Here is a 26,499-nt window from a genome sequence, read left to right on the forward strand (position 1 = left end):
GGAAACGGTCGAGCTGGACCTGCCCATCGAGTGGACGCTAACTCCTACACGAAAGAAACCGAGCCCTGATGGCAAAGAAGAGCTCTCAAACCGCGGAAATGCACCAATCTCGGCCTTCTCAGTCCGGTATTCCTGTCTTTACGCCTCGCAAATCGCAGAGCGCAGTCCCGAGCACCATTTCGACCCCACAGCTGGGTCTTGTACCACCTACCCGACACCTCTCCGTGAGTGGTAGTCCACAGCACCCTAGTCCTAGCTCGTCGTCGTCCAGTACGACCGGCGGCATCACACCCTTCCGCTCCTTTCGCAACCTCTTCTCTACCGCATCAGGTTCGTCGAAGAACCCTAATCCGACTCCTCCAGTCTCTTCCCCCAAGCCGTCCTTTCCTGCGACCGCGCTTGGGTCGCTACGCCGCTCTATAGGAGGCGACCGCAGCGTCTCGGCCCCCAGCTTTCGCCCAAACCAGGAGCTATTGTATGATGACACACCGGTCCTGCAGATCGACCTACCGAGGCCGGACTTCGAGTCATTCGTACTCGGCGCAGTTTCTTCACAGGATGGGTACTCTTCAGCAGCGGGGCCATCTCAACCGGCGCTATTTCCAAGCCCGACAGCGTCGCATCTCAAGACACCATCCGCAGGGTTCAGTGAACATCGCCAGAGCATACAGCTGGACAGGAGTCCACCACGCTCGCGCCGGAATGCCCTGCCGACCAAAGACATGCGGCTCCCGCGACCAGCTACGGAGCCATCGTTCGCGCGCTCTGCCAACTTGGGGGCTCCGGTGCAGTCGACATCGTCGACATCATCTTTGCAAGCGCAACACTCAGGCGGTACGTACTTCGATTAGTACATTGCGGTTGATGGCTTAGTCTCCTTCAGGCTTCACCCCCTCCCCTTCACCTTCGCCCGCGGTCAACCCAACCGACCTCTCCACGATCATCGAGGCCGAGAACTCGGGCCTCTCAAAACACCTCCCGCCCCTCGACTCCTCACAAGAGGGCGATACTTCTCCCTCCTCGGATGACGATGCGGCTGACCCCGAGCAAGACACACTCGATCCGAAGCTTCTTCACGCCCTATCCCGCAACAAGCTCGCGCCGACGCCACCGTCGAAAGACAGCTCCGTGCTCGACCTCTCAACGTCAAAAGTGACCAGCGAGGTCCTGCAGGCGATGGGCGGTGCGGGGCCCGATCGCACCCAGGGTTGGCTAAACGGCGTGGTCGTCGAGGATAATGATCCCGAGCCAGAACGGGACTTGCTGACGGAGAGTGGGAACACTGGCGACGGCGACGCGAGCTTCAACCTGAGCGAGCTCGATCCCGATCTTGCAGCTCTGTTGTCGCCCAACCGACTTGTCGGCTCCAGCGCGGAGCCGACGCGACATTCTGCCGCAGACGGTCTGCCTGCGCCGTCGTCACCGAGGCGGCCTGCCGCCGCTACCTCCCCGTCAGAGTCGCCCCGTCGCCCCGCGTTCTCGCGTACCCCGCCTGGCTCGTCTCCACCCCGACAGTCCGAGCCTTTGCGGATGCCCAAGTCGCGTGCGGCCCCAAACCTGCCGTCAGCAATGGCTTCGCACTCGCGGCCGAACCGCTCGGTGTCCGACCGCCCAGTTATTCAGCGGCTGCACTCGGACTCGCCCCCGCTCGGGGTCCCCAACACCGCTCGTGGTCTATCGCACAGCCCCGAACGGCCGTCTACAGCTACGGAGGGCCGGCAGCGCGAGCCACTTGACCACTACGCCTCTCGCAGACCGCACACTGGCACAGGCGAGTCACCCATCAGTGTGCCGCGCAGGTCCGCGATCAGCCGTCTGCTCAGTCCTGCCCGCCTCGGTCCCTACGTGACCAGCCCCAGCAGCTTCTCCCACCCGTCCTCACGGACTTCTCCCAGGCTTCCTCAGGATGCTCCACCTTCTCCCGCATCATCCCGCCCATCCTCCGCCGCGGGGCTCGCCTCTACCCGCCTAAAACCCGCCGCGCGCTCGAGCCTTGACGTCCGCCCTAGTCTGGACGAGGGTTCGCACACGTCCGCCACGCCATATCGCCACCGCAAGCGCAGTCTCAGTGTCGTCGAGGCGGGCCAGTCGGCTCTGGCTGGGCGCGAGTATCCCCGGCCACAAAGCTCACGCACCGCCACAGAATGGCTCGGGCCGCAGACTGCGAAGGCATTTGCCGCGGCGGGGCTGCTCGACCAGAGCTATGCGCGGGAGCGGGACAGTGCGAGCGTCGGCCGGCGCACGCCCTCGCGCTTCGGCACCACGCGGAGCAGTATCGATGACTCGCGCTCACGCTACGTCCCCTCGCGTATGGCGTTCTCGGAGGCGGGCTCCGCCGGTTCGTGGCCGCGCGGCGAGACCCCGAGCGTGTCGCGCAGGGGGAGCATTGTGCGCACACCGACGCTGACGGCGACGGTATCGGAGCTTGGCGGCCCGGAGACGCCCCGCACGACGTTCTCGGCTGCGTCGACCGCGCCGACGTCGGTGTCAGCCTCGTCATCAGCACATGTACACAGCGAGCTTCAGTCGCTGCAGGAGCGGCACCAGGTTGAGACGGGTGCGTTGCTGAGTGCACTGGCGGACAGCCAGAGGACGGCCAAGGTGCTTAGGGAGGAGAACACTCAGCTCAGAGACCGGCTCGCGGACGTGGAGTTCAAGCTGGCGGAGGCGATGGAGGAGATTCAAGGGATGCAGTATGCCCCGCCTCACTCTGCGCCGGTTGGGTCTCGGGCCAGTCATTCGCGCTATGAATCTGCTGCTGCGGGGCGACTCAGCCGTGTTGGAAGCCGTAGCCCGCACAAGCAGTCGTCGTTACGGGACTTTGAGTCGCCCGAGGCCTCGCATCCGTCCCCCGTGTCGGAGGCTAACCGCACTGCCCTGCCGGCCAATCGTCCAGAGCTTCAGCCTTACTTGGACACCCGCAAGCGCATGAGTACTTCGTCGTCACTGTTTCCTGGTCCACCAAGCAACATGAGCATGCTCATGCACGAGGATAGTTTCTCAGCTGCTGGCTCAGCAAGAGGCGACCGTGATCATTCCCTCGACTTATCGAGTCGACCTCAGTCCCCCGCCTCTCCGACGCTCGTTGTGGCAAAGCTGAGCTGCGGTCCTATCAAGGGCCGCGAGGAAAAGATGAGACCGGAGCCGGGGAACATCTCCCCGACTACGGCTGACTTCTCTATGGTCACTTCCTCGCCCGGCAGTTTGAACCTTCGACCTGAGCATGAGCTTCATCTCGATGACATGCCTAGCTTCGAATTGAACCCCGAGCTGGAGGACGGCGCGTATGACGCCGATCTTTTGTAGGTATTGTATGCATCAGTCTAGTTTTGCTCTCATATCCGCATTCGCATTTGTCATCGCATTCGCGCACGCAACAGTGTTCCTTGCATTCGAGTTCGTGTACATACCCTGGGATCCAGCATCTGATCATTGAAGTTCGCGTTTCTAGCACATAAACATTCTGAAGATTCCCTTTTACATTACTTATACCATTTCGTATTCATGGGTGACAATCCCCCCGTCATATGTTCGTATGCATGCAGCTGCTTTCATAGGACTATATCTGCATTTCCGTCGTGCTGTCTGTAACGTATTTGGACCTGTCTAATACGCATGTTCGTGCTCGCTGACGCTTGCCGGCTGTTATCGTCTGCAACGGAGACTAGTGCTCGCTTTGGCTGACCGCACAATTGTTCCTAGGTTGGTTATCGAGGTGCTCGGTACACACCCAGACTGACAGTCTCAACGGTCCAGTCCCGGTGGGTCCCGGTAGTTTGAAGTGAGGCACGACTATCAATCAATACTACTGCGCCTATCACGCGGATCTGCAAGTGCACCCGCTGTCACCAAGCCAGCACCAAGCCGCATCACTGTATCAGTGTCATTGACTCATTATGGTTGTGAACCTGGCTCAATGGTGTCAGCAGCCGGTGCAACCAACAAATTTAATACGCAAGGGGTATCGCCAAGATGTCGCCGCGTGCGCACCGCAGCTGGAATATGGATCCCAGTGGCTTTCGTCTGGTTTCCAGCGATACATATGCCCCTCCTCGACGAGATACACATAGGCGGAGCCTCGGAGGACGTCGCTGGGAGGGTTTCGACTTCTGGTGATCCGCAGCCTCTGCCGTTCGACCTCAGCCACCCGCTTGTGGGCCAGTGGCTGAGACTAGCTCGCCCCCTTTTGTGGTACTGTAGAATTTCGACATCAAGTTCAGTCACAGGTCACGGGCCTCTCTGAACTGAGCTTTCAGTTCAGAAGTCACAGGTCGCAGGGGGTCCTGGACTGAGGTTTTGCCGATGGTCACAGTGACGGTTTGTGAACATACGTAGGCCCCAGCGCGGACAGACCTCTGGACTGAACTAGCCCTATGGTCACAGGTCCCAGCCGGTCCTGAACTGGGGCGCCTACCTAGTTCAGCGTCACAGGTCACACCCACTGAACATGATGTCGAAATTCTACAGTACTTTCGCCCTTGATAGGATTACCGACTCCGCCTACGCCTCAGGCTCTGTCAGTGCGCGGCAAGTGCGCGGTTCCAGACGCAGGGGCCCGGATCATTCAATGTGGAAACAGCTGTCACAGGTGAGCATATCGATCTGCTCGGAGACAGGAACATTGTTCGTCTCAGATGCCTTGACATGACGCAGACTGCCGTGCGCGGACATCCCGCCGACATGGCCTATTGCTTCGTCAGAAGGCAACCACTTTGGCCCAACGGACGACGATAACATAGCAGACTTGGAAGGTCAGTGACGCCCCGAAGCCGACCATGAAGTGGAAACATCCTATAAATGAGCAGTATGGGCCCTTGGCACTGTCAGCCACGACCTCCTCCGTGTCGGATGACTCAGGCTGGATTCAAGCTGGATTCAGTTCACTCCTCGAGGAGTCTGCGACGATATCGATCAAGTGGACAGCACGTGGGAAGGACTGCCGGCCGCTACATAGATTTGATACACGCGTCACATCGTTGCGCCTCTCAACGCGCCGAACCGCACAGTATCATTATGCCACGCAAGCTGAGAACATAATAGGTCTGGCCGGAATAGTCGTGCGCACTTACGGCTTGCTGGACACTGCCAGTGTGTATCCCATTCATATTCCCTACGCCCCCCAGCCTACAAGTGGTCTCGAATATCCTGCAGTACGTAGCCAGAATCCACTGCGTTGTGCATTTCAATCATTCCACATTGATCTTAGTGGCCATTTACTCGATGCTCCCAGGTCAGCTTGGCAGGCGACAAGTTGATAGCAGCATAGGTTGAACGTTCCCCTCGTCCGCCTTTAATCGTTGCACTGACCACCCACTTGGGCTCGCTTAATTGCTACAGATGGCGGTACCCAGCTGCGTTCCATGTGGCATCCGTTCATGTTGACGATATGTCCATCGTTGATGTTTGGCCTCGTCCTGTTGGGTGCTGTAGGAGGCCTAGAGGCTTTTGTCCGGCTGTCAGACTCGCATACGGGTTTCGCGGTGCCATCCACCACTTTGCAGAATTTGGCCACTTACCTTCCTATTGCGTTCATCATCTTTGTAGGCTGGGTATGGCAGGCATACGAACTGGAGGTCAAGAAACTCGTACCATGGGCGTCGATGTGCTCGGGCCCCACAGCACCCAGTGACTCCATTCAACTGGACTATATCGGCTCCAACCCACTCGTCGCAATCACGACGGCCATCCGCAAGCGACACTATGGCATCCTCATCTGCACCCTGGGGACAGCTGCCGTTGCAGTGTGCTCGATCGTAGCCGCAAGCATATGGGATCTTGAACCTGCTCCTCGTGTTCTTCCTGTCACTCTCCAGCGCACGGGCACCTATGACGGTGCATCCCTTGACAGCCCAGCAGACGTTGCCCAGTCCCTCACCCGCTACCTTGCCCGAACGGTACTACAACTCTCGTCTCCGTCCTGGATGACCGACGACTACGTGATCTCCCCGTTCAACTTGAGCGATGCCACACCGGGAATGGTGTTGTCGGGTACCACACAGGGATACAATACGAGCCTATCATGCCAAGCAGCAGACGTGTCGCTCTCGAACAACGGTACGAATGTGACGATCACATACGCCGGGGTGTCCCAAATGATACCGTGTGACGTGTTTGTTGACGAGCCTGGAAATTGGTCATTCACTGCGAACCCTTACCGTAAGCTCTGTCTTGAACCGTATTACGATCTATTCATACTGACGTCGCCTTGAATGTCAGTGTACACGGGCAAAGTTTTCAACTGGACGGTCGGATCAAACACTCCCGCCATTCTCCTGGCGACCCAGTTACTCCCTCCAAACAACTGCGCTTCTGCGGTCGCTGTTGGATGTATACCGAGCTATACGGTAATGGATGTGCAGGTAGCTGTTGATGCTGGTACTGCAGCCTTCAACGATACTCCACGTGCGGTCGGCACAGCGTCTTCTGTGACGTTTCCTGGAGGCGAATATCTGCTACAGATCATCGACAACAACAATGGAGTGACGGGTTCGCCTTGGGACGCTCAAGCACAGGTATTCTCCAACCACGACGACCCCTTCGCATACATACCGTGGACAACGTCACCGCCGAACTTCAGAGAAGTAGGGAACTATAGCCCGTGGTTCCACCTGCTGCGACATATCCTCCTTCTAGAGCCAAAGCAACTCATGGACGCCAACACCATTGCTCGAGGCTCGCAGCAGATCTTCAGCGACATCTGGCGCAATGTCATTCAGCCTAGGAATGTCACATCAGACTCGCTACAGGGAACTGCCGCAGTCGCAGACACCCGCCTCATCAGCCGAGTCGGCTCCATTAGAGCCATCCAAGTCTGTCTCTGCGTTCTAGCGGTGATTGCTATTTTCGTGTTCGCATGGAGGCCACATACCTGTCTCCCTCGTGATCCTTCATCTCTGGCGTCCATCGCTCTTATCCTTTCGGAGAGCGAAGACTTGGCTCGCAGATTAGAGGGAAGTAGCTCTGCGACAACAGAAGCGTTAGGGAACCATTTACGCGGCGCGAAGTATCAACTGGTAGTGAATGCCAGCGGAGACAGCGAGATCGCAGTTTTGTCGGATGAGACGGTAAGTCCTGTTTAAGTGAATGCAGCTACGGCATTTCTCATCACAATCCAGGACTTCGTTGCGCCAAAGGCATCACTTCAATCTGGGGATGAGGAAGCGCGCTGTCGGTTTGATTGGACACCACCCATCCTCTATCCGGTGGCGAGAGTCACTTTGGCCGTTCTTGTCCTTGTGATCATCGCGGTTCTGGAGCTACTGGTGCAGCTCAGCTCCCGTCATACTGGCCTGGTTAACTATGACGGGCAATGGGCTCAGAGGTATGCGTGGTCGTACGCTGGACCAGTTGTTCTCTTCTTGGTTGGTCTAGGCATCGAAGTGTTCGACGCGGGCGTTCGAGCGATCCATCCCTTCGTCCTCCTGCACCGCGCTCCCCACCCAGGCAACCGACTAACATACGACCCACTCCATCAATCGGTCACTACGTTGCCTTTCCACGCGCTTCGACATCGACAGCCGATGGTGCTTGTGAGCACACTGGCTGTGCTCCTTCTACTCGTCGCAAAAATTGCTGTTGCTGGTCTGTTCACTATAGGCCAGGTAACGCGCGTGACGAATGTGCAGGTCAATCTCAACACCACGTTCGCCTGGAACGCAAGCGCCCTGGCCGACACAATGGCCACGAATATCACTGCGCCCTTTCTCAACCCAGACATCCCTGGATACGACTCGGGGAACGACGATTACGAGCTTCCGCCGCTGGAGCTCATTGTCAATGCGGGTCTCGAGACACCCAACTGGACGACGCCGGACATCGCTGTCGGCGCACTTGCCGCCGACTCCGCCTTCCAGTTCCTGCCAACGAAATCCAACCTGACCGCCCGTCTCCCCGTACTGTACAGCGACCTCGTCAATTGCACCGCAGTGCCTTATGTCCAGAGAGGCAACGCCAGTGAGGGGACTTATGGCATTATACCTCAGCTTGAATGTGTAGCCAACTATGGCCACAGCCCATCCAGGTTCATTTACGAGGTCACCTTGGACGACACTGGACATGCAGGCTCTGTTTTTCCGATCCCTGGGAGGACTGGTATCGATGTCGCACAGATCAACTGCTCTACGATTTTCTTTCTGTTCGCCCGCAACGACGACATCAATCTCGTGTCATGCAACTATACGATGACCCAGTGAGTCTCGCTCCTCTGGGTAGTACGCGAAGATGGACTCACTGTAAACTTTCTCAGATCTACAATGGAAGCGAAGCTTGCCATTGACAGCTCCGCGGCGTACCGTGTCTTGTCGGTCAACCGAGCCTCAGAGCAGCATGTAACACCAGTTGACGAGTTCAGCCAGCTCCCGCTCATCTTCAGCGGCATACCCACGCAGGACTCTATCGTCGACACCGCATATACACGCAACAACAGCGCTGACGATGCGTTTGCCGACGGTGCTCCGTGGCAACTCTTCCACAGCGGCTCGTTCGACTATCTCTTCTCTGCCATCACCGCCAACACATCCGACATGAACACCCTGCTCGACAAAAACACCCTGATCACTGCTGTACAGTCGCAATGGTCTCAGTACTTCGCTCGCCTCGCCGACTTCTATATGCGCGTTCCTGCAGACAAGGAGACGTCCGTGTCGGCAGCGCTAGCGGCCCCACAGCAGCGCATCTTCATCGAGCCCAAGCCGGCGCGCATTCTCGAGGGACTCCTCGCGGCGATCTTCGTCTGCATCGTGTCGGTCTCGGTCACGCTGAGGACCGCAGGTGTTCTCCCGCGGCCGCCCTACTCCATCGCATCGCGGATGAGTCTCCTCGCGGGAAGCGAGATGCTGAACCTCCCCGAACTGGGGGAGCCAGGGGCTCAACGACTGTCGACCGATGCGCTTGAGAAACGGCTGCGCGGCACATGGTTCAAGCTGGGATGGTGGGTGGGTGACACGGAGGGCAAGGGGCTACGATATGGGATTGACGTGGATGGCACCGACCACGACACAGCCGTAGTGCTGGACAGGTATGTGTCGGTCGACGCCCAGAGCCCGCAAGCCGAGGTTTACGAAATGGTGGGTTGTGGTCCTCGACCCGAAATGGTGGGCATAGCTGACATGTAGTCCCATACAGAAGCCGAACCTGCATGAGCGGTTGGGAAGAAGCGTGTCGGACAACATCGACAAGATGGTGAGTCCGTGAGACTGAGGCATCCCTCAGCACACGGCAACCACCAGCTCTATTGTTGACCCACTGGATGACTATGACGACTTGCTACGTACTTTGACTGTAGTCGGGCAATTGCTGAAGATCTGAAGACGTGTGCTCTCGATTAGTATTTATGGCTGGTTAGGCCTATGCCATTCACGGCCTACTGTGCAATTATTTAGTATCTCTAGGCATTCTGGTCCGACTGTCTCATCGTGGGCCTCAAGACGCTGCAGTTGGCCGGGTCAATTGTAGGTGTGAGAATCACAGAATGAGCCGGTACATGACCCGGTGTTCGATATGGCAGAGAGATACTGTGCGATGGCTCACGTCTAATAACGACGGAGGAGGAGGAAGATTATATTCTTACAACAACAAAAGCAGCAGGGACTAGTACAAGCGACAAAGTCCGGATCGCAGCGTATATATGCCCATAGCCTAGTGCAGCCTGAGATGCCGTATATCAATCATGTCATGTATGTATGCCCGAACCGCGATGGTAGATCAGAGTGCACTTATAAACGGTCCTTGCGGTCTAAAGCCTCAAGTGCAGCGTGTGTCCGAACGTGCAAGCCATTCTGACGGCAATACGAGTCAGTACGCGAGAGTGCGCTGTCAGTGAAGCACGCACCTCCATACTGTACTTTCCCTTTCTATGCACCCCCGGGCCTTCGAGAGACTTGCCTGTGGGTCACTCAGCACGGAGTCATCCTTGAGAAATTGCACAGACGTACCAGACATGACGAGCTCCAGATGTTCCCTAGCACCCGCCTTGTCGCGCTTGCATGCCAGCAGGCGACCGTACTCGAAGTCTGACGTCGTGTGACCGACCGCACACGCGAGCGAGACGGACGGGACTTACGAGCGAAGTAGTTCAGGTAGTGGTCGAGCGCGATCTTATCCCCGTCCGCGAAGACCGCCTCGAACGCGAGCACGGCATCGCGCTCCGCATCCGCTTGCGACATGGGGAGCTCGGCGTCGTCCGGCACTGTATCCGCGTCCTGCATGCAGAGCGCAAGTAAGCCCCTCTTCTTCTTCCGCAAGCTGGTGGAGGACGTACCGGGTACGCGACATACCGCAAACACACGCCGCGCAAGAACTGCGCGAGACACCAATCGTCCCAGAAGTACCCATCGTACGCTGTGGGTCTGTCGCGGTGGCCCTGCAGCTCAGCGAGGAGCGCGTCCGTCTGCGGGAGCATGTGCGAGAGGATGACGGTCCGTGGTGCGTGCTCGATGCAGAGGAAGAGGTAGCCGAACTCGAGCGCGGCCAAGGCGAGCCGGCCCTTCTGCTCTTGAAACTTACGCGCTTTGCGGGCGACGAGTTTCTGGGCGGTTCGTGAGTATTTCTGGGGTGCGTGCTGAGGCCTGGGGGGAGACGGGTACTGACCTCGAGCGGGATCGACTTGCCCGCGATGCGTTGGCGCAGGGTCGGCACTTGTTCCATTAGCTTTGCCGCTTCTTCCCTCTGCTTCTCGTCGCCCAATTCTAGCAGACACACGGCGGCGCCATATGTGTACGTTGCCTTCGACCACTGGACAAGGCACAGTTGAGATGACGCTGACGCGTAGATGCAGACTCAAATCACTCACGGTCGCATCCTTCGCGAGTGCGCGCCAGTTCGTGAGCGAGGCAGCGACGTCCCAGAGCGCGAGATGCGCGACGGCGATTTCCCAGTGCGAGATGTGGTGCATGTTCTTGTACTGGTCCTGCACCACCACCGCGCGCCGATAGTACTCAATGGCTTGTGCGGGCTGCCCGCGGCAGATGCTCAGTCGGCCTCGACCAAACAGGAAGAACACGCCTACGAGCAAATGAGTCAGTACTGCGCTCTTCTGACAATGTGAAGCACACTGACCGTCTGGGTATCGCGTCTGGTGATAGTCAAGGATCTTCTGCGCCATGGTGATGTCGACGCCGTCGAACGTGAAGCTCGAAAATACGAGATGGAAGAGCAGCAGCGCCATGTCACACATCGGACGGCGGATGCCTTCCTGCTCTGTACGCACAATGAGACGACCACGTCTGACCAGACCTCAAGAAACGCCCCGTACCAACGCTCACAGCCGGCGCCGAGGAGTCTTTCGACCATCCTCCTGGCTTCATCAGATACGCCAGGCCGGTATGGCGATCACCCGTGTATCCGAAGAGCTCAATCACCGTGAGCACCTTGGACGGCATGAGCGACAAGATCACGTTCGACATGCCTACGCCGAGACACACGCCCGATCGGAAATGTGAGTCGATGGTGGTGTCCTCAGGCCCGTCGCCGCGCGCACGTGCCTCCGCATCTGCGCTCTCGACGAACTGGCCGAGCTGGCGGTAGATGTTGATTGTGGTACGGAGGTTCAGCCTGAGGGCTAGGGTTTAGAGGGGGCGTGCGTGCGGTGGGCGTATACTCACGCTTCCTTGATGAAGGCGAGCCAGTCTCCGGAGTAGACGATGCCGAGTATCGCCTTTTCGGGTAGGGATGAGGGATGTGTTGAGAGAGGAAGGCCGTGTACTTACCTTCTCGAACAGCGTCTCCGCGTAGACGAGTTCAGCATGGCGCTCGACCGGTGTCATGCTCTTGATCCATCCGACGCCAGACGTGTTCAGTGAACCTAGAACGAGGCCTGCTAGTCGCGTTGGCAGGGAAGCGGCGCGCTTCCGATGTGAATTTGCCACGGCGTTGCCTTGCTTGACATGGTTCAAGGCGGCAAGGAGATCCTACAGGGGCAGGCGGTCAGTCCACGGACGTCCTGGGCACCCTGGAGCGTACTTCGTCTTCGAAGGACATGACTCCCTTGAAGCACTGGATGAGGCCGTAGCCCGTCGCAAAGTATAGGTTCTCCCTGTATGGCCATATGAAGTGAAGCCGATGCTGACAGGGACGAACGTACCCCTTCGGGTCACACTCTTTGCAGTACTCCTCCGACTCCACCATCTGCGACGCCAGAAAGAGGTGCAGTGCATAGTGTAGGCCAGGTACATCTTCCAATGCACTCTCCGGCGAGTATGGTCGTTTTGGCGAGGCTGGGGCAGAGGCTCCCCAAGGGAGTGTCGGGAGCGAGGTCTTCGGCTCTGAGTTCGGAGCCGCCATGGATTCTACCTTGGCAGAGAGGGGAAGCTACAGCTTCGACACCGAGTTCCAGCTTCAGATAGCCTTCCACGATGTGCGGGACCTATGTATAAGCAGGACCCTGCCAGTGGGTGGGCAGCGCTGGATCAGTGAACTCTCCGAGAGCGCTAGAAAGCTGGTAGCACAGGTTCTACAAATGTTGGCGATGTTATAGAGATTTAGACATGAGAAGCAGGTAGTCTGAGAAAGAGGTCGTCGAGGGGTGAGAACGAGGAGGTCGGTGTCCCATTTTGGCGACGGTCCCGACGGTCCCGACTGAGGTGACCCCGTCGCCGCCGGCTTCCCAATTGTGCACTCAGTCCGGCGGCCGCGCCGTCGGTGCTGTCAACGCGTATTTGGTAAGGGTGTGCCAGACTGAGGCGCATTCGATGATAATATATTCAACAGAGCTGCAACAGAGGTGCGGGGACAAGGACTTGATGGTCCAGGAGCAAGCGGCGAGATGAAAGTGGCTGCAGCTTTGAATGATCGGGCCTTGTTCAGTTCGCTGCGCTATAACCGGATGGTCATGCCAGAATAGCAGGTATCTACGCGTTCTGCTAGTCTACTATGTAGCACAGGCAGTCTCCAACAACACATAAGACGTCCTGAATGTCGACAAGGAGGGTGCGCATGTTGAGTTTTCACGTCATTTTCGGTGACTTCATGACTGTACTGCCAGTGAGCATAAACACGTCTGCTCAAACTATTTCCCCAATGTCCATGAGAGGCGGACAGAGACGCTTGCCACCTCTACATGCCCGCGGAGCGTCCTTTGTACATGATGCCCTGCGTGAGGATGTCACGGTGCCACCCGAGTGGACCCACGGACAATGGACAAAATCAGATCCATTGGCCACTCACTTTTGGAAGCGAACGACAATGTATGACAAGAATGGGGTAGAACAGTGTTCTCATTCGCATATAAGAGGGGCCGTCTCGCACGCAACACTCGCCCCAACGAGCGCCATCAGACCACCTCTCAGCCAGATGCTCGTCCGCTCGAGTTCCTCACGTTGGTGGAAATGCGCGCCTCGATCATATTCTACGATCTGAAGACCATAATTGACATGGCGCGAATGCGCCTGCTAGTCCGGTGAGCAGCATTGACCGAGCACGGCGACCGAGCTTATTTTGTACAAGCTCCAAGCAGCGCTATTTCAGAATATCATCAGTCAAACGGCCACGCACGAAGCCATTGGCTTTACCGGTAAGCCTCCTTTATGCGCGACACCGCTCTCCGTATCGAGTCCACTTTCCTCAGTTTGCCTATGTTCGCCCTGCTACGCGTTACGACAAGCGCAAAGGACGATTTGACATCGACCAGACGCTTGCTCGTCGACAGCTCCGCGGATGCGGGAAATAGCACGTGAACCTCTGAGTACATGAGTTGTCAAGTCTCCGACATGAGAACTTGTGCTATGTTAACTGACTCACCGTCCTAGACTCCCACAGGGGTTTACTGAGCTCAGCATCGACAATTTAAACGATCCAAGTACCACGCCGACCGCGGGAACGTCCATCGACGAGCTCCTGGAGTTTCTTTTCGAAGTGTGGCTTTACCGATCTGATCCCAACGCACGAGCCCGCATGGCGTGAGCGGACCACCTCGATGATAACCTGAATGGTGGAGACGCACCGGCGAGCGCTCTGGAGGGAGGATAGCGATGGTGCTCGTCTGTGAGTGCAAACCGCAATGACACTCAGTATGAGGCAGTTGACTCACCATCATATATTCAGATTATTTCTGGATAGACAGCAATGTGCACTGGAACCTCGACGCCAAATCACGATTGCGCTTCTGGACCCCCCCCCCCCCCCCCCCCCCACCGCGGATGATGAGCCTCTAACTGACACCGACTGAGCATCGTGCGGTTCGCGAGACCTGGCTTACCTTCTCGACATAACGTGCGGGGAAGCGAAGGGAATACTCGCTTGCTGCAAGCCTAAGGTAGTGTATTGCGCGCGAACGCAAGTAGGTCGTCTCCGATATCGAGTGCCTGTCAATGCATCGAGGACTGACCGGGCTGTCGATATTTTGCAGCAAGGCATATTGACCGGAGATCGGAGCGACGCCTTTATTACACCTCTTCTTTCATTCTCGAAAGTACAGGTGTACATGAATCAGCACAACAACCCCGGGAGAGACTCTATCGCGCACCTCGAGAATCAATCGGACGACGAACGCGAGCGTCGCACAACGCCCGCAACAAAAGCTGCTTCGAATGCGAGTACGTCCGCGTCGCTTGCCGTCTCATCCATTGTTGATCCCTTGTTAGGTATACATGACCTTTCGCGACTACCCTAGGTGCACCATCTGCCAGTGTACACTGTAATTGATCCACCCGCCACTTCGCAGGCCGAGCCCATACCCGTCTCGTAGCCCAACTCGACGATCCAGGTAAATGCGACTATCATCTGCACCTGTCATCGACACCAGAGGGTCCATCCCCGCCCACGCGAGCGATGATACGCACTGTTCACGCAATCGGGGTGCATATCAGTCACGCACCTGGATGCCTTCAAGTTCGGTCGTGTGTCACAGTCACATTGGATTGTCGCCGGCAGCGTCCGTCTGGTAGGACGTATGTTGACGTCGTCAATTCAATGTGATGAACCACGACGCACCCGTCTGTTTACCTCAAGGCTCAGTGCGGTGAGTGAGGATATATCCTTGCTCGGAAGTACGACTCCCCTTGCTACTGTCCCCGTCATCGACCTTCGCCCACTGATCGCACAATCTCGCGGGATTAAAAGATAGGATTTCGAGGCAGTGGTAACGCTTCGAGCAACTTAAATGAAGTGAACGCGACGACGGTCTGTCACTCACTGCAAGACACACTAAGATGAATGGGAGAGGAATCAGGATGGTCGACGTCGTCTGAGGCGCGACTAGGCGCCGGCACGATATAGGGTAGACACGCCCACGTGATCGAGTGTCCATCGCGACGCGTATGCACTCTTTCGCTATCAATTCGCTATCTAACAGAATTCTAGTCATCCAACTAAACGCGTCACTGACTTAGCTACTTTAGTGTATACATGACTGTATTATACAATGACATGCTACGTATACAGGAAATCAACGATATGCTCGCATTCAAGCTTAAGAGACGGGCCTGGAGGGACCAGGAGGATGCGTTCAGAATCATATTGTCCTGGAGGGTCATCTGCGACGTTGTCCGTTAACTGCCTTCTGTTGCGCAACCGTTGAAAACGCAATTATATGTAAAGCCGCCATTGTGCCCCAGTCGTCGGAGCGTCCATCAATATTCCGACAGAGACTAGAAACGTGGTCGCAACACCACCGGCAGCTCACCCTTCTGAAACGCGAAGTAGTCCTTCAAATCCTTCTCCCACTGCTTCACATCATACCCCTCCGCCAGGCTCATCTCAAAGCTCCGCACCATCCACGCGAGCACCATGCGCATCGACAGTAAGGCGACGGGTCGCCCCACGCAGTTCGGCGCGCCACTCGAGAAGGGAATGAACGCGCTCGCGTTCGTAACGACGGTAGGATCGTCCCTGTGGAGCCAGCGCTCGGGCCAGAACCGGTCGGGATCAGGAGAGAAGTAGCGTGGATCTCTGTGAAGGACGTATGGCGGGATGAGGATAGACGTGCGCTCGTCGATGACGAAGGTAGGGCTGATCTGGTGCGTGCCTGTGCCAGGTTGGGGCGCGCGCTGCAGGGAAGTCGGGATAGACGGGTAAAGGCGGAGCGTCTCGTTACTGCATTGCTAATGAGCATATGCAGACGAACGAGAAGCGATGCAAGCGACTTACATTACGGCGTTAAGGTACACAAGGCTCGCGAGCTTCGCCGCGTCGACGGGCTCGCCGGCGCTGGGTAGAAATGCGGCGTCGATCTCCCCACGGAGACGCTGGTAGACGTCCGGATGGGCGAGCACACAGTAGAAGGCATTGCACAGGGCAACTGCGGTCGTGTCAGACCCTGCAAGCATCGCCGTGACTGCGTTGGTCATGATGACCGGGAACGGTGTCTGCTTCTCCGGATTTGGCACCTCGTCAAGCTGAGAGGGCATAAGCAGACTCCCGCGGGCGACGTGAAAACGACACCTACAAGATGATAGAAGAGATCGTTTGTGACGGAACCCTCCTGTAATCGTTTGGTGATACATTTAAATGCAAATTGACCAAGAGCCTTCATATGCTTGCCAATCCAGGGCACGTACGGTAGCGCTGGTGCTACCCACGGGACTTGCTGTGTCAGAGCTGGCAGACTGTTTCGTACGATCATCTCAATGCTTGCAAGGGCAACCGGGAACAGAGTGACTCACTGTAGACCCGCGACCATTGTACGGTAGATGCCGTCTCGATCTCCTTCGTGCATGAGCTCAAATCCACCTCCGAAACTGAGGGTCGCTTCGTCAGGTCACTTCGGAGAGAGATATAATTGATCACGCACACCATATCGCCCATGAAGTCAAAGCTGACGTTTCAAGCTCAGTAAGTCGGACGTGCTGGGCAATGATTGGGGATCTCACATGCAGTAACTCAACCATAGTGACAGGTCAACCGGCGCTGCCGTGCCCTTGTGCTTCAACTCGTCTACCAGCTGTGCGACTCTCCGGATGAGAATAGGTTCGTAGTCTTTCATAGCGGCAGGCGCGAATGCGCGGTTCCATGTCTTGCGAGCTTCTGCGTGACGGTCCTTGTAGCGGTTCCCGATGAGGTTCCCGCGGTTGTTCTTCGCGCCCGCACCTCTCTTACCCGAGATCCGACGACCCTCCCATACTGTACAATCGCATGAGTGCGATCAGAGTAATTGAGTCAAATACATACGAGGTCCTTTGGGCATGCCTTCCGGGCCCAAGATACGGGGTAGCAGATCTACATCTACTACCGAGAGCTCGTTGGGACCTAGAAGAGAGTGAGTCACATAGATAATCCAGCATTTCGCGTCACGAACCGATGCGAACGACAGGACCATATGTGGCGTGTAGACTCCGTATGAATTCGTGTGATTTCCCGGTATTTGCCTGGTACACCATCCATAACTTCGTCATTCTGCACAGCAAAGGCCCGGGGTAGATCGCTAGGGGATGTGTTGACGACAGGCGGTATGCAGCAGTAGCAAGCAGAATTGAAGAGTAATATGTGCAATACGCTACCAGCAAGGCTAGCAGAGTCGAGCCTGTCGGGACTCGGAGCATGGCTGCGGGCAGCGCTGGCACGAGTAGCAAGAGAGTGGCCAGCCATCCCGGGTTTCTGGCCAGAGATTCATACGGTTTGAACACGGCATAGTGAGCGGCCTGTCTGTCATGTCAGGTCATACCCAGTTGGTACGTAGAAGATACTCACATATCCGAGCGACGCGGCGGCGAGGATACCTCCGAGAACGTCCAGTGAGAACATAATTTCACGCTCGATGTCTCCCTACTGCTGGGGGTCCTTCGAGAAGCATCAACGAACCGACCGTGCCAACGTCTACGACTCGGACACTGGCAGGTCTGGTAGATATTGAGGTGAAATAGCTCGGCTTACGATGTCGGGAGTTGACTCGGAGAAAACGAGCTCTAGGGTTACACTGTTACAGTACAGCCAGTGGTGAGTCACGCTGCAAACAGCCTTCCTCGGGGAATATGGGTCATGGGTAGCAGGTTATCCAGAGGTCATCCACGCGTCTCCATCTAGCAGCTGGGAATATTTAGCTTACTACAGTGCTGAGTGCAGGCGGCGGCCGAAGCGAGGATCCCCGGCGGCTGAGCTCAACGTGTGAGAAGTACTTACTGAGTAAGACTTTACTGATTAGCGCCCATCAGTACGCGACGTATAAATATATAAAGTAGCCTAGATGGCTACTATACTGGTACTAGTAGTAGCTATAATGCTCAGTAGGCTACCCTCCTCTTCCTACCAGCTGCAACTCTTGCTCAGAGACCTACTAATGGCACCGACAGGTGTCGTATGAGACATGGGTCTCTCTCCTAGAAGTGACTGAGGCCGTGCATCAGTTAAACTTTGTGGCACCTATCTGACACAGCTCACAAGTCACTTTGGCTCAAGTTCCGAATCCTCTGACATACCAAAATTGTCTAAGGCAAGTTCCCCTTGCTTCCGAGATGCTAGAACATGTTGTTCATCGACAGATCTTGATGCCAGCTGCTCTCGTTTACCTCGGATTGAGTCAATCACTCGTGCGCACTGGGCCATCGTTGCGTTGTATCATTATGGCCTAACCATGGCCTCCGTCGGGGCAAAAGTATCAGCCTATCCAATCCTCCCCCCTCCTCCCACTCGGTATGCTGTTTCGGATATCGTTCCTCGGCTACGTCCCGAACGGGCACGACACGTATGTAGCAATTCCTGCGATGAGATGAGCTCACCGTCTATTTCCTAATGTGAGTTCTATATATACAAGAGCGTTTCGAATGTCTTTTCACTGTTCCCCACACAGCGGCGGGGTCCATATTTCGTGACATCTGCAGCAGGTGTACACTGGCCCACCCGGCGCCGCAATTGTGTGAAGGTATAGGGCATTCTGCGTGCTTGGGCCATCATCGCAGCGAATGCGGCTGACAAATATCGCAGTGCCTGGCAGGTAGGCGTACGCGGTCATCGAAGTCAATCCTGTGCTGTTCGCGGCAGCATGCGTACTTACTCAGCCTACTCCCAGCCTGAGACGGCATTGCGAGGTCCAGGCGAGATCAGTCGTATATGGGGCCTTGTGAGAAGTCAATAATGTACGCACTGCGTTTACCAACAAGCTTCGTTTGATGCTCCAAAGCACACTGGCATCCCAGTCTCGAATCTTCCTTTTGGCCGCACACTCCTAACTTCTGTGCTCTCTAACGTTTGTATATCACCAGACATACGGACATGTATGCCACGGCTCATCGAGAGTCTATTCTGCTCAGCCAAGATCCATGCTCGCACATTACCATTTCGCCAATCGTACAGGACGTGGCGGTCAGTATGTAGGATGCGCATATGCGACGTGCGTCATGGGACGCCACCACGCTGCTCCTCCCGATGTATCGCACGGTCGGCTCAGTTGCTGATATCTTCGGCGAGTGAATGCCCCGGTTGATCAGAAGCTGCTTCGGCATGCACTGGTCGGTCACGTAGCTCCCCATCATCCACGCGCATCCCTCAAACTCTGTCGATGCTCCCCAGGCATAAGTATATGTGATCGCTCCATCATAGCGGCGTGGCTTTCGCCGCTTGCTGCTCACCGTCTTTCGTCTGTGCGCGCACGGTACCAATCATGCCGGTTTACATCGCAGGCACAAATGCGAGGACACCCATTACTTCGATCGCTCTACAATCGATTATTTATGGTGAGCTTCTGCGCTTCGAAGCTGGAGGTGACTCGGAAGCTGAGGATCGTTCACCCGTCTTAGGCTTCTCATGCTGCATGTTCGGCATAACGGTGTGGGTTCTCGGGGTTCAGCGTGGTCTGCGGGGAAGCTATCTCATGCTCGTGACCGCGTTCTTGCTGTGGGCTTTGCCGACTATCGTCAGTTCCCATGTTCTCGATCCCTGAGTAATGACTGAGAGGTTTTACAGCGACTCTGCATCGACATCAACCTTACCGTCACCGCGTTCGTTGACCACATTGATGAAGGACAGCTCGGTCCGCAGCAATACCTATCCACGTTCTCCACGCCTGTGTCGCTCACGGACAATGCGATATACGGTCTCCAGACACTTATTGGTGATGCGGTAGTGGTGAGTTTATGAGTTTGTGTGTCAACCAGCAATAGCTCAGCTGTTCCCGCATAGATATACCGCTGCTACATCGTCTGGCAGACCTGGTGGGTCGTTGTTCTACCGTGCATTGCATGGATAGGTGGTCTAGGTACGTTCAACGGGCGCACTAACATTCGCTTATTACCCGACTGACACCTCCCATTGTAGGAAGTATGATGTACATCTTATACATGTTCGCGAGCGGCGTCATCAATGGCGAGCGCGGCCTCCTCATTTATATCTTCACTTTTGTAGCAAACGGGTCAGCAACTGGTACGTCCGTTCCGCTCCCACTACTACACGCCGGACTCTGACTGCTCGTAGTTCTCCTTGCATACAAGATCTGGACCGTTGAACGCGACGCGAGGAAGAGCGGCGTTAAGCGTGGCCATAGTAGTCTCTGGCCCGTCCTGCTTGTGATCATCGAGTCGGGAGCGCTCTACACAGCAATCCTCATTGTCGCGTTGGTGACGGCTATACATGCTCTCCAGGTTGAGTATGTCATCAACAGCTTCGTAAGTGTATTTCTGTGACGTCGTGCCATGACTGATCACCGACGCTGATCGCATATCTTGCAGATCCCTGCACTCATCTCGGTCATCTTCAATACCATTTTCATTCGTATCGGGCTCAGCAGACGATCGGCCTCTACAAGCGGGGACTCGAGTAGTGCGCCAATGGACTCGATCGTCTTCGCACCCCCCAATTTTAACAGGAGCGAGAAGGATGTTGCAACCCACTTGTCGACTGTCCACCCTGAGCTCTTACAGAGTCCATCTTCTGCGGGTGAGAGTGAAATATCCCCGGTATAGCTGTGGGAGTCAGCGTCGGAGGTGACGGATCTGTACTGCCGGCGCAGCTGACTCTGATTTATCATTACTTGTAAATACTTCATTAGCTGGCTTGTTATATGAGTACACTCACTTGGAAGCTTTTTGTACCAGTATGAGGCCACATAATTACTCGTTACTACTGCTCAACTTGACTATAAACTCAACTTGAATGGTTGTGGCAGAACAAGTGGTGGGCCTGGCGGTCCGATCTAATCTTATCTAACAACGTGTTAATGGGTTACCCAATTATCCCGAATACGTCAGTCTCTGAACATCGCGCGGTCGTTGCTCTTCATCGACCTCCATGTCCGCGAGCCCATCCAGTCCTTCTAGTCGTCGTTCATCACATTCGACGCATCCTGCTCGCTGGCGACGGACGATCTCAACAACTAAGAGCCAACAACCAGCTAGTATCTCACTAGTCTTCGCGCAGCCCGAGCAAGGTTCGAAGCTGCGCTCCGCAATTGATCAGCTACCTGCCCATGCTCTAGACGACACCTCCAGTTCTTCGAGCATAATGTCAAAGAAACGGGAGCGTCTCTCGTCGACGTCTACTGTAGGAAGAGAACCGAGTAGTGTGGAGGGCGAGGACGATTTGGATCGTAAACGAACGCGAACTCAATCAGCGGCTGCGCAACCGCCCAGCCTCGCACTGATCCCACCACCTCAGGAGGAGACTGCACAGGACCAGCTTATGGAAGAGACTAACGAAGGTGAGTACTAGCATCACACATAATAGCGTATGCGTCACTACAAACCGGATGGAGGACGCGTTGCGGTGGTGGTGGGCATGTCCTAGGATGGACCGCCACGGAGAGTGGGGAGTCATGACTGGAGCAGTGTGAGTGCCCGTACAGGGCATACGCAGTAGCTGGCTGTAGCTGGTTGGGGCCAATGAAAGTGGCAAGATGTGAGCGTCTCTAGGCATGGGCTGGCCTGTGTTGGCGACGGTCTGGCAGGCAATAACCACTGTTGTTCTCGCACGAACGATACTTTGGGGTTCCCGTCCAAGCACTCCCGGCTCGGGGGAGCCCAAAGGGGGAGAGGGTGCGCGACCCTGGCTCGCTGGGTGGACGGCGTCAGGCTTGAGAGTTATGCCATCCGGCTTGTAGTGACACATACAGTATCCGCGCGGCTTTCTTCGCCCTGGTTGACATACAGACAGTCATAGTACCCCCAGACGCGCCACCGCTGGTAGCCAGACCACCCACAGAAGAGCTCAAGGCGTCCACTCTGGCTGTGCCATTCCCAAGTGCTGAGTATGAGCAGAAGCAGCTGTCGACGCGTTCATCGTGGTTTGGATCCTTGTCTCGCGCTCGAGGGAAGGATACTGTTAGAGACGAGGACGGCCGAACCCGACCGACTGCACAGGACGCACTGAAGCCTGATCCTACTATGACCGCCGAACAACCGAGCGCGAGTCCATCCTCCTCGAACGAAGACAAACGCAAGGACCCGGGAACGGAAAGTGGCACAGTACGACCACAGTCCGTCCCAATCCCTCAGCCACTTATCCAGATATCCGAGGAGACGTCTAGTCCAACCTCCCCTGGATCGCATCAGACTCTGCCAGCCATAGCTGCATCTCGTATCGTCGAGTCGCCCTCCCTCACATCAGTCGACGAGGAAGTCCCACGGCTGAGACTCACAACAGGCAGCCCGCCTGCCGAGATGTTGCGCGCGCAGGTGCAGCCCCAGGACGACCCGTCCATGGGGCGCAAGCCCTCGGTCTCGGACCTGAACCCATCCACGAGCCGGTTCACGCTACGCATACCCCTACTCGGACGCCCCAAAGTCCCGTTACAGGAGGCTGTCAAGAGCGCGGAAGCGGGTGCACAACTGGACGGAGCGACATCCGGGAGAAGCGATGTCGCTGCGGAAGACGACGGAGCAAAGGATGTTGCCAGTACGTGTTATGACATACATCTTCACAAAGTAGGCCTAATGATCTATCCCGTAGGTCAACTGCAGTCTCCAGCCAATGTAGGTGACCGCAAGGATAACGACAGCATAGGTGAGGGGGCCCACAATGTTTTCGCTCAATGGAATTCGTGTCTTACTCTACTGCACAGACAAGAGTGACTCCCCACCACCTGCAGAAGAGTCGCTGCCACCACCTGGTACACCCATCCCTACGCAAGTCGAGCGTGCGATGATGACCTCAATCACGGCGTCAGATCCTGAACCACCTTCCCCTCAAGTGTCGGCTACTTCACCTCCCGTGCGGTCGCCTGTGGCCGAGTCGTCTTCTCCGGAACCGCAGCTGTCTACGTCGCCACCGAGGCCACCTTCTGATGACAAGACGCCGGAGGTCACTGATCATCCTGCGCATACGTCATCCTGGTGGGATTATGTTGGCTGGAGTCACAGTGCGCAGTCCATTTCGGACAGGCCTGCGAAGCCAGACACTCTCACGGTTGACACCGTCAAGGCTAATGCTCAAGCGGAAGTAACAACTCCCACATCGCCAGCTCCTGAGATGGTCAAGACGGCGTCTACGGCTTCCGCACCCCCTGCAGTAGGGAGCTCTCTGCACGAGGAGCTACCGCCTGAGGTACAGAAGAGCTTGACCACGGATGACATCGAGAACGCATCGGCTCCTGCTCGGAAACCGGCGTCGATACTCTCTGCAGAGACCGCGAAGAGCCGTAACTCGGTGTGGTATTCACCTTGGGCGTGGTACAGCATGTCTCCCAACCCTGCGGATGCCGGTTCGTCTACAATCCAGGCGCCTGAAGCGACTAAGGACGAAGAAGGCTCAAGCGAACACGTCAAGACGGAGTCCGAGATGGTCAAAGAACAGGCGCTTGCGCGAGACGAACAGGCCGATGACAAGGTTGACAAGACTGAGATCCCCGTGATAGCGGTGGCCTCTGATCCACCGCCACCCCAGGACAGTGCTTTGTCTCCATCGGCAGAGTTGCAGAACCCTATCGAGTCGTCTATCACTGCGAGCCGTTCCGGCTGGGTATCGTTCTTCATGTCCAAGGCGCTACTCACAAAGTCCATATCGGACGATGGGAAGGAGAAGGATGAGAATGGTATGGAAGTGATGGATGTTGACGATGAGGAGGAAGACAAACAGGAAGGGCCTTCTGCACCCGTCGTGATCGCACCGGGCAAGGACCAACTGCAGCCGCGGCCAGTGTCACCGTCGTCGAAGGCATCAGCGCCTTCCGCAAGGCGTGAACATGCGCACAAGAAGTCCATTGGCTCCGTCTCCGCCGTGGATCGACGGATGAGTGATACGAAAGGCACTGCACGGACTCCCTCCCCAGCGCCATCGAGGGCGTCTAGTGTCCACTCTGCAATGGCGCCCCGACCGCCGTCTCTCAAGAACCTGGTGCTCCCGACGTGGGAGCAAACCTTCCTATCACCACCGCGCTCGATCGTCCCGCCAAAACCTCAGGGGAAGTCGAAGCTTGCGAAGATGTCGAAGACGATCTCACTCGTGAGCGACGTGTTGTTCAGCAAGGATGATGAGGTGGGAGGCAAGGGGAAGGGTAAGGAACGGGAGCGGGAGGCAAAATTCATCCACTTGGGCAAGGAGTTGCCGAAGGCGCTGGACGTCATCGGGGAGACCCTCAATCTCTACATGCTCAACGGGGGCTGTAGGGTGGTCGTGATCGGGGTGGCCGGGTGGTCTCCAGGTCCGTTGTCGAGTCGTTGGTGATCTGCGGATGCTGATATCTGTCTACAGGCGCGGTGACTAGGACGTTGGCTGGTGGAGTGAGTTCTCACCTCGTTTGTGGTTGTATGTATCTGTCTAACGTACATCTACGCAGCTGCCATCTTCTAGCTCCAAGTTTGTCGACATGACCTGTCAAGCGCTGGAACAGCTCGAGCAGGAACACAGCTTCAAGTTCAAGAAGATCACGAGGGTCCCATTGGAAGGAGACGGGACCATTGAGCGGAAAGTGTCGAAGTAAGTCTGATTGCCAACGGCACCCTCACGGCATCCTCATCGTGTTTTCGGACACATCCTTCAGGGTTCACGACCACTTACTATCAAACGAGGATTGGATGGAAGATCTCCATGCCGCAGATGTCATCCTTGTGGCTGCACACTCACAAGGATCCATCGTGGCTACACATCTGATTGACCGTCTGGTTCGCGATGGTCATATTCTCACGTCGCGGAGCGTGGACATATTGAAGCGGACGGCAGCTGCAGTCGCCCCGGGAAGCGCTGCTCCATCTGTCACTCAAGCCCAACGCATTGGTTTCCTAGCCCTCTGTGGAATCCACCTTGGGCCGTTGAGGTATTTGGGGGCGAGCTCGCTCCTGCAGCCATATATTCAGGTGTGTCTAGTGTCATTTTGCTGGTGAGGCGGACTAATAACAGGTGAAACGTAGTATTTCGAACATGCCTCCGCGCGGGAGTTGTTCGAGTTCCAGGTACCGTATCCCACCGAACCGTATTTCAGCGCTGATTGATCGTTTGTCAGAATACCCAATCCCGCTTGTCGAAGAACTACGCCAAGGCGCTCAAGAACGTTGTTGATCATGGTGTAAGTGAAGATCACATACACAGGATAGTTGATATAGACTCCTGCTCCCAGGCTAAGATGGTGTACATCGCGTCTCTCAACGACCAGGTTGTTCCTATCTATTCTGGCTTATTTACGGCTGCGTCGCACCCTCGAATTCTGCGCGCTTTGTATATCGACGGTGATGCATACCAGTGCGTCCACGCGGTCTATATCTGTTGTTTGATTGCTCACGAGCGCCTTGTGTCCAGCTCCTCCGATTTCTTGACCAATCTGCTCGTTCTGCTCATTCGTATATTGAACGCTGGCCTGTCTGATGGTGGCCTCCTGATACATCTGTCCGAGGCTACTGCTGGCACGTTGAGTGGCATCGGCCACTCCACAGTGTATGAGGAACTCGCCACATTCTCGTGCGTCTTCATTACAGCCTGCGCTCGTAGTGATTTAGGATTGATGCACCACTATAGTTTGGCAGTGAAGTACTTCTTTCTGACCACAGATGGTGATAAAGAGGACGTGGAGCTCAATATAGACTCTTTCAATGCTGTGGAGGAACAGAATGATTACGAGGTGCGCCCGCACCGTGGTTATCGTACAGCAATGGTCAATGACGAATTGATTTTGCAGATTCCATGGTCACTTCGCGATATGATCGCCGACGAACGAGTCGCTCACCTCTTCGCACGGGAATTCGCGCAATTGCGAGACGCATTCGATGACTGGCACCCGAAGACCACTATCTTGCGAGACGTCAAGAGGAAACTGCAACCTATTCAACGCTTGAACTCTTTCACTCCGTCTAATAGCAGATTATAATGGACTTCATCGTTGCATCTCTTCCCGTCTCTTACATGGACATGCTGCATCTCCTCACGGTATCATTGTTGTACAACTTAGATCGCATATTACATACGTCGATGATTTGCTATACACGGCCTCTAATCCATTTGTCCATATCATAGACAAATTGATGCTGTGGGTGCAGTCTACGCGCCGCCGTTAGAGCCTCGTGCATGCATGGTGAGTCCAAAGGCTTCTGTGCCGTAGTTGTGACCAGTATGACCGAGACATCGTCAAACGTGCAGAATGTCTCACTCTAAACTGGTCTGAGACGAACTTACCAGGACGAGGAGAGGATCAAGTGGCCTGTACAGAGTCCAGTGTGT

At 56.0% G+C, this 26,499-nt stretch overlaps 7 protein-coding genes across 7 annotated transcripts; 4 read left to right on the plus strand and 3 right to left on the minus strand.

Annotated features, from left to right (window-relative positions):
• Nucleotides 1-113: 113 nt before the first annotated feature.
• C8Q71DRAFT_897843 (uncharacterized protein) lies at nt 114-3,653 on the plus strand (the record flags this gene model as incomplete). The annotated part of the gene is made up of 2 exons (XM_047928764.1): nt 114-648; nt 884-3,653. Coding segments are annotated over 2 exons (2,958 nt in total), but the record flags the coding sequence as incomplete, so codon positions are not given.
• Nucleotides 3,654-4,919: 1,266 nt separating this feature from the next.
• On the plus strand, nt 4,920-9,403 carry C8Q71DRAFT_753290 (uncharacterized protein). The gene is made up of 7 exons (XM_047923427.1): nt 4,920-5,150; nt 5,207-5,266; nt 5,338-6,156; nt 6,217-7,064; nt 7,116-8,188; nt 8,246-9,065; nt 9,124-9,403. Coding segments are annotated over exons 1-7 (3,690 nt in total). The 5' UTR covers nt 4,920-5,149; the 3' UTR covers nt 9,193-9,403.
• Nucleotides 9,404-9,473: 70 nt separating this feature from the next.
• C8Q71DRAFT_753294 (uncharacterized protein) lies at nt 9,474-12,732 on the minus strand. The gene is made up of 13 exons (XM_047923428.1): nt 12,080-12,732; nt 11,959-12,031; nt 11,706-11,906; nt 11,601-11,653; nt 11,252-11,550; nt 11,056-11,196; nt 10,790-11,001; nt 10,588-10,731; nt 10,259-10,525; nt 10,061-10,199; nt 9,933-10,010; nt 9,830-9,882; nt 9,474-9,776 (listed from the first exon to the last, which is right to left on the minus strand). The coding sequence occupies exons 1-13, from the start codon at nt 12,277-12,279 to the stop codon at nt 9,714-9,716; spliced, it is 1,923 nt and encodes a 640-aa protein (XP_047779617.1). The 5' UTR covers nt 12,280-12,732; the 3' UTR covers nt 9,474-9,713.
• A 2,579-nt stretch (nt 12,733-15,311) lies between these two features.
• C8Q71DRAFT_753307 (cytochrome P450) lies at nt 15,312-18,014 on the minus strand. Its single transcript, XM_047923429.1, has 9 exons — nt 17,620-18,014; nt 17,228-17,570; nt 17,101-17,178; nt 16,803-17,052; nt 16,724-16,747; nt 16,596-16,670; nt 16,379-16,538; nt 16,081-16,328; nt 15,312-16,026 (listed from the first exon to the last, which is right to left on the minus strand). The coding sequence occupies exons 1-9, from the start codon at nt 17,671-17,673 to the stop codon at nt 15,582-15,584; spliced, it is 1,677 nt and encodes a 558-aa protein (XP_047779618.1). The 5' UTR covers nt 17,674-18,014; the 3' UTR covers nt 15,312-15,581.
• Nucleotides 18,015-19,127: 1,113 nt separating this feature from the next.
• On the plus strand, nt 19,128-20,961 carry C8Q71DRAFT_753326 (uncharacterized protein). Its single transcript, XM_047923430.1, has 8 exons — nt 19,128-19,373; nt 19,435-19,598; nt 19,662-19,777; nt 19,828-19,989; nt 20,044-20,119; nt 20,179-20,283; nt 20,335-20,525; nt 20,589-20,961. Exons 2-8 carry the CDS (start codon nt 19,526-19,528, stop codon nt 20,820-20,822), a joined length of 957 nt encoding a protein of 318 aa, XP_047779619.1. The 5' UTR covers nt 19,128-19,373; nt 19,435-19,525; the 3' UTR covers nt 20,823-20,961.
• Nucleotides 20,962-21,413: 452 nt separating this feature from the next.
• On the minus strand, nt 21,414-22,101 carry C8Q71DRAFT_550375 (uncharacterized protein). The gene has a single exon (XM_047919288.1). It carries the CDS (start codon nt 21,961-21,963, stop codon nt 21,466-21,468), a length of 498 nt encoding a protein of 165 aa, XP_047779620.1. The 5' UTR covers nt 21,964-22,101; the 3' UTR covers nt 21,414-21,465.
• Nucleotides 22,102-22,553: 452 nt separating this feature from the next.
• On the plus strand, nt 22,554-26,149 carry C8Q71DRAFT_796153 (uncharacterized protein; the record flags this gene model as incomplete). The annotated part of the gene is made up of 12 exons (XM_047925655.1): nt 22,554-22,749; nt 22,804-22,857; nt 23,021-24,493; nt 24,544-24,572; nt 24,629-24,768; nt 24,833-25,145; nt 25,200-25,241; nt 25,292-25,354; nt 25,406-25,527; nt 25,585-25,743; nt 25,801-25,903; nt 25,961-26,149. 12 exons carry the CDS (start codon nt 22,554-22,556, stop codon nt 26,147-26,149), a joined length of 2,883 nt encoding a protein of 960 aa, XP_047779621.1.
• Between the last annotated feature and the right edge of the window lie 350 nt (nt 26,150-26,499).

Source organism: Rhodofomes roseus, assembly GCF_022264815.1.
Source record: "Rhodofomes roseus strain CIRM-BRFM 1785 chromosome Unknown C8Q71scaffold_8, whole genome shotgun sequence".
In the NCBI taxonomy this organism is placed as follows: Eukaryota; Fungi; Basidiomycota; class Agaricomycetes; order Polyporales; family Fomitopsidaceae; genus Rhodofomes; species Rhodofomes roseus.